Source organism: Cervus canadensis, chromosome 15, assembly GCF_019320065.1.
Source record: "Cervus canadensis isolate Bull #8, Minnesota chromosome 15, ASM1932006v1, whole genome shotgun sequence".
In the NCBI taxonomy this organism is placed as follows: Eukaryota; Metazoa; Chordata; class Mammalia; order Artiodactyla; family Cervidae; genus Cervus; species Cervus canadensis.
Genome location: NC_057400.1, coordinates 40,199,057 through 40,206,233, shown reverse-complemented (window position 1 = coordinate 40,206,233; position 7,177 = coordinate 40,199,057). Strand labels below are relative to the sequence as shown.

At 35.4% G+C, this 7,177-nt stretch overlaps 1 protein-coding gene across 2 annotated transcripts in view; it reads left to right on the top strand.

Moving 5' to 3' along the window:
* PLA2R1 (phospholipase A2 receptor 1) overlaps positions 1 to 6,139 on the top strand; it is a 121,957-nt gene extending 115,818 nt beyond the window's left edge. Inside the window, exons 27-30 of one of the 2 annotated variants that reach the window (XM_043488309.1) lie at positions 58 to 174; positions 1,459 to 1,635; positions 3,894 to 3,926; positions 4,048 to 6,139. In XM_043488309.1, the coding sequence (XP_043344244.1) occupies positions 58 to 174; positions 1,459 to 1,635; positions 3,894 to 3,926; positions 4,048 to 4,262 (542 nt within the window). In that variant the 3' untranslated portion in view covers positions 4,263 to 6,139. The remainder of the gene's footprint in view (positions 1 to 57; positions 175 to 1,458; positions 1,636 to 3,893; positions 3,927 to 4,047) is intronic. The other variant, XM_043488310.1, reaches the window with a different exon arrangement.
* The last annotated feature ends 1,038 nt before the right edge of the window (positions 6,140 to 7,177 follow it).

The following is a 7,177-nucleotide window of genomic DNA, read 5'->3' as shown; positions in this document are numbered from 1 at the left end:
ATTATATTTATATATATACACAAATACTTATTCATTTGCTGTTTGTCTCTTTTATAGGCTCTAATCTTTTAACAATCAAAGATGAAGCTGAAAACTCTTTTCTCCTAGAAGAGCTTTCAGCTTTCCGTTCTTCAGTCCAGATGATTTGGCTGAATGCTCAGTTTGATGGTGACAGTAAGTAACTTGGGTAGAAAAGAGGAGAGGGCATAAATAAATACACAGTGGTCAAGGTTGATGCAAATGACATCTGCAAACCAGAAGGCTCTCCTTGGGTACATTTGCTGTGAAAAAATATCATAAATCCTAAAGCCATTTCTTCCAAAGACAATGTTGCTAACCCTTTTTTATACCCTCTTGTTCTTTGAAATAATCCCAGAAAACCAAAAATGAAAACAAACAACAAGTTTATTTTATATTTAATCTCACATTATGAAGATATTTGACTGGAACTTTGTGTTCACAGACTTAGTCATAAGACATCAAAGCCATATTTACTTTAAAATACCCTGGGTTCCCAAATGTCATATAAGAGTGCAATAGAGTTATGGAAACGTCCCAGTGATAAATAGTGCTAATAGAATTGTTATTTGCTACTCATAAAAGCCAGAGTTTGTAATTAGATGAGAGTATGATGTTTTTTTCTTTATGTTATTGATGGTTATTGAAAGTAGTTGTATCAGAAGAAAGGGGACGTATGTATACCTGTGGCTGATTCATGTTGATATATGACAGAAACCAATACAACATTGTAAAGCAATTATCCTCCAATTAAAAATAAATAAATGAAACAAAGAAAGTACTTGTACAGAAAATTACACTGAAATGGAGAACTTGTCACAGGGGTATCCAAGGTGGATGATGGGTCCACACTGGCAAGGAAAAGTATTTCAGTCACAGATATTGCTTAAAACTTCTAGCACAGGGTGATAATAAAAAAAGCTGATAGACGTATGCTTAGTTTTGTGCTTGTTTTAAATCCTTTTCATACAAGGCACCTCCTTATCACTTACACACAGATGGATTCTACCAGCATCTTCACCCTTTAGTACACCACTGGCTTGCTTTTTTAAAGAAGCTCACTGTAAAATTCTTTTAAAAGGTGAGCTCTTTTGTAATGATATAGATGTTAGGACTTCAAATGATTTCTTTAAATTGGTTATAATTTACCAATAAATTATAAAGAACTTTTAAAATTCAAACTGTTATATTAAGAAACATGATATCTCAAATGAACTAAATTAGAACCTCATATCTACCATAAAGAGATTTGTTCATAAGGCAGCTTTACTAACACCTACCTCTTGATGATGAGTTCATGATTGCACCTACTGAAATGGATGCATCAGATAAGGAGAGTCTCATTAAATTTAGGGGCTGCTTTCTATGGTTTATTCAACACTTAGTATGTTTGATAACCATGCACATAATTCATAATAAGTTAATGTTTTTTTTCCACAGATGAAACCATAAAGTGGTTTGATGGAACTCCCACAGATCAATCAAACTGGGGTATTCGGAAGCCAGAGGTGGGCCACTTCAAACCCCATCTGTGTGTTGCCCTGAGGATTCCTGAAGGAGTGTGGCAATTATCCTCATGTCAAGACAAAAAAGGATTTATATGTAAAATGGAAGCAGGTGGGTAAAGTTCAAAGGTAAATCCTCATTTGATTCCACCCTGACTAAAGCTGACCCACCTCTTTACACTTAAAACTTTTAAAATTCAGATATTCAGAGCGTATTCAAATAGATTCAGACATTATTGTCTTGTTTTACATCAAATAATTTACAGAACATACCAGCTTTCTCTCATATGCAGAGAAAAATCATTATAAATCAACTCAAAGACTATGACTTTCTTGTGTCATCTGGCTGTTATATTAATGGGCAAAAAAGCATGTTTACTTCAAGCAAATAGAGCTGGGAATGTAAACAAGCAACTCTCATTCTGGGATTTGCTACTCAAAATTTTAAAGTATCATTTTTGATAATTCAGGTCTAGATATCCTTACTGTGGATAAGTAGATGTGTTTTTCTACTGCAAGGCATAGTATATTATAAATCATATTTTAACTTCATCTTGAGCTATACACTCAGTTTGTGGTGATAAAAATTTAGAAATATAAGCCAGAAAATTCTAGTGAGTTGCAAATGATAGAGATTTCTAAGACAGTAAGGATCATTAACAGTGGAAGATGTTTATAATAATCACAACAGTTTCTAGATGCCAGTATTATAAAGAAGGGGGGATTGATGTGACCTGGGCTCATGAAGAAGACTTTAGAGAGGGGATGAGGCTTTGGAATAGTAAAAGATAAAGAGAATAGAGGAGGGAAAGAATACTGGACAAACGTTTCAGTAAGACTAAAGACAGAAATAGAGAATGAACTTAAGACTAGCTCACATTAGGTGGTGATGGGGGTAAAAGCATATTTCTGTAGGCTCCATCCACAGGGAGCGCTGGGTTAAAGAGCTGAACTTCATGGTGAAGGACACAGGGAACCTCTAAGTGCTCTGTAGACACCTACAGTGGATGTAAGGGAGACAGTTGTGATTTGAGCACTAGAACTAGAATAAAAATGGAGGGAGGAAATGGGAAAAGAGAATCATCAGTCTTGAGTGACTGATTAGACACTAGCAATGAAAAAGCAAAAACTGGTAGGTGTAGGAACCAAAGGTTGAAGTTCCAAAAGTGTGGGTATCAGCTCTGTATGGAAAACATGGCTAACCTAATAAGTAGGGTGCCCAAGCAACCACTAGCATTCAGCTATCAAGAGCAAATTAGAAACACCTCATGTCTGTTCAAATCTTTAAGGTTCCCTGTACTACACAGGACACCTCTTTCATCCTTCACGACAAGTTTTCAAGGCAGTGAAACAGATACAACATTCCCATGTTACAGATGAGAAAAGTACTTGTCCACAGTGAGGCCAAAGGGAGGACTAGACTCCAAATTTTCTGACTTGATGTGTCCCTTCTACACCTGCCCACTGCCTCCATCCTGAGAATGAATACCCATTCATCAGTCTTTCTTTGAAAAGTATCCTTACACATACACAATACTACGTTTTCAATAATATTATATAAAATCATACAGTATTATTTTTAAATTGCAAAATCAAGGTTTTATATATATGTGTGTGTGTGTTTGTTACTGGTAACAATGTTGACATTTCTTCATGGGTCTTAAGTAGTGCACCAAGCAGTCCTCCATGGACAAGTCCTTTACTGCTCTTTCTCTGGGTCATTCCCTATATTTCTCTGGATCTTTGCCTAGATCAAAAATACCAGAGTTCAAATTCTGATATAGAGTCTATGTGGAAAAGATATATTCTTTCAGTAGAAGATCCTCGAACAGGAACCCTCAAACTTTTTGAATGGAAGAGAGATTATTCATTTCCCAAGATTCTTGAGAGATGAGAAGGTACTCATTTTTTGAATCTGCAAAAAGCCAGGGAGGTTATCATCACTGGACCAACTCCACATCAGATCCCAAGAAAACTGAACTCCTTGTAGGCAGGGACTATATTTTACTCATATTTTGGCAGCACAGTGCTGAGACTGGATGAGGATTCTTCAGCTTAAAAAAAGGTGGTATATGTCTTTGTGAGCACTAATAATGATGATTATATAAATCAGGGGTCAGCAAATTTTTCTTGTAAAGGATTAAATAGTAAATATTTCAGGATATAGGAGCCATGTGGTCTCTGTCACACTTCAACTATAGCAAAGAAGCAGCCAAAGATGACAGAAACATGGCTGAGTTCTAACAAAACATTATTTATAAAAACATGTGCTCAGATTTGATCCATGGGCCATCGTTTTCTGAAGTAATGCCATAACTTTGCTGAATTAAAAGGAAAATTTCATCTCAGTATTTTTGTATTTGATTTTAGATATTCACACAGTAAAGAAGCATCCAGGAAAAGGTAGGTTTGGGACAGTAGAGAACATTTTGATTTTTCATAGAAGTAAAATAGAAAGTAACTATGTGACAGTAACTATCTGATTTCATTGTCACTGAAGTTTTCTTTTTTCATCTCCTTGCAGGACCAAGTCACAGCATTATACCTCTTACAGTAGCACTGACACTGATAGCAATTCTGGCAATTTCCACACTTTCCTTCTGCATATACAAGCACAGTAACGTTATCTTCAGGAGACTTGCTCAGTTTAGAAATCCTTACTATCCTTCAGCCAACTTTAGTACAGTACATTTGGAAGAAAATATTCTCATTTCTGATCTTGAGAAGAATGACCAATAATAATGAAGTGAGAGAACGTCACGGCGGTGAGGATGAGCAAAGAAGAGTATTTTTCTTTACAGACCAGATGCCACTATAATGTGAATCGTGTCACCATCTTAGTTATTCTGAAAATGACTACTGGTTTTGAATTGTAACCAAATCAGATAGGTGTTCATTTATTTATTTCCTCAAACTGTGATCTATTCTTAAAAGGGGGAAATTTTACAGTGCTTATTATTCAGAAAACAAGAACTAATAAAAGAAACTCCCAAATGAGACCCTTCAAACCAACATGAATAATAGTTTTTGCATTAATATGCTTTTACCAAAAATTCTGGGGAATTTTTAAGCTAATCTGATGTCTATTCAGATGTTTACCAATACTCATTCCATTAAAAGAGAGGTGGGGGTGGGAAGCAAAACAAATTTTAAAGTCCTACACTAGTATAAGAGAGGAAAAAGAAAAGGCTTCTGAGAGGATTCTTGTTTGGTTTTTATCCAATCAGTTTAACAGCAGGGTTTGCAAAACACTAATATCTCAGCTTAATACTCACAGGTTCTGGACTCTATACTAATATTTAGGATGACATTCATTTTTATTAGTTCTGTCTTCTCAAACTAAAGGAAAAGAAAAATCACCTTTCTTTAAATAGTAAAGATCTACTGGAAAAAATAAATAAATAAATAGTAAAGATCTTTTAGCAGCACACTTTCACAAGCAATCATACAATGTGACCTAAAATCATCAATTACTAACTGGTAACAAAGTTAGTCTTAAAAAAAACCTTATAGATAAGCTCAAAGGAATACACTGAAATATTAATACTGTTAAAATTTATGAGCTTTATTTAGACTAAAGATATAAAGTGTATACCACTCCTATCAACCAAACGATATCAAATGTAACTTGAATTTAAAGGGGAAGAGTTAAAGATCTGAATTACAGTTTCATTAGAATAAGACTAGAGGATGTGATGAGAAGTACTAAAAAATTACTCTCCAGAGTAATCTAGATACCTTTGCTATATAGAGTTTATTTAGTAAATTTTGGTTTGGGGGAACCAACTCCATTTGCATTGGACTAGTTAGTGTGGTCAGTAAAAAATAAAAGCATGATACTAATCCATAAATTAAAAATCACAGACTTGGTCTTCCTTCATTCATTTCTTATAAACAAAAAAAGACTTCATAATCAATATTCAAAACTTTACTCATTACATAAATGTTTATCAAGTTAAGAACCAAGAGCCATTTTAGAAACTGGAGGTACTGGGGTAAGCACTTAGTTTCTAATGAAGGAAAACCAACAGTAAAGCAGTCAAGAAACATATAAGAATAAAATATCAGGTGGGTATAAAGACTAAGTAAGGGCCTACAATAGAAACTGGGAGAGTCTCCCTAGAGTGTGCATTTTCATTATTACAACCAGCTGCCTCAAAACTGGTAGCAAACAGTCAAAAGATGAAGCTTAGAGAAAGTAGGAATAAGCCTCTATGTGGAAAACTATCATCGTTAGAAACACAGTTTGAAGAATGTGTCCTAAGAATGAAGTCTTTGTGGCCTGAAATAGTTAATATGGAGTCCAAAAGCAGCTGTTTGCTACACGCTGAGACAATCTACTTCCATAATTTTGTTTGTTCAGGGACTTTATTTTTTAAGATATTACATCATGTGGCAGTTTGTGTGTTTATGACTCAAAAGAAGAACTGGTCTGGACTAACCAGATGTTTAGCTCAATTTAATAATCTGTCAAGTGAAATTAAAGTTCTGTTCTTGTCAGTTGTCTTGCTAAAAACTGCTAATCAATTATCCTTCTAGTCAAGGTATATTGAAGTGAATAGTCAGTCACACATAAAAATTTGACAAAGTATGTCATTAGTAAAATGATTTTGCAGGAAAAAACTGTATTGCGTGTCAGTGCTCTGTACTTTGATATTTAGTATTAAACCACATCCTCATGGACAGGTCACACACTACTTACCATTAATGAAAGTACAGAAATAAGAAGTACTGAGATATTCTGCTTTATTCATATACGTGCACTTTAAAAAAAAAAACTTTCTTCCACAACTATTTTTAATCTGAGCTAGACTTCATAGCTATACAAGAAAAGAAAAAATGTAGCAGGGTCACAAACTCAGTTCAGTTCAGTCGCGCAGTCATGTCCAACCCTCTGTGACCCCATGGACTGCAGCACGCCAGGCTTCCATGTCCATCACCAACTCCCGGAGCTTACTCAAACTCATGTCCATCGAGTTGATGATGCTATCCAACCATCTCATCCTCTGTCATCCCCTTCTCCTCCTGCCTTCAATCTTTCCCATCATCAGGGTCTTTTCCAATGAGTCAGTTCTTCGCATCAGGTGGCCAAAGTATTGGAGTTTCAGCTTCAGCATCAGTCCTTCCAATGAATATTCAGGACTGATTTCTTTTAGGATTGACTGGTTGGATCTCCTTGCAGTCCAAGGGACTCTCAAGAGTCTTCTCCAACACCACAGTTCAAAAGCATCAATTCTTCGGTGCTCAGCTTTCTTTATGGTCCAACTCTAGCATCCATACATGACTACTGGAAAAACCATAGCTTTGATGAGATGGACCTTTGTTGGCTAAGCAATGTCTCTGCTTTTTAATATGCTGTCTAGGTTGGTCATAGCTTTTCTTCCAAGGAGCAAGCATCTTTTAATTTCATGGCTGCAACCACTATCTGCAATGATTTTGGAGTCCAAAAAAATAAAGTCTGTCACTGTTTCCATTGTTTCCCCATCTATTTGCCATGAAGTGATGAGACTGGATAATTAATATGCCCCCTCCAAAAAGAGTCAATTATTTTCTATAGCTGAGTGATGGAAAATTTTAGATCTATCCAACCAAGGATATCTTGGGCTCTTCCAATTTCAACTGTCTCAGTTTAAATGTTTCTTCTATTGAAAATT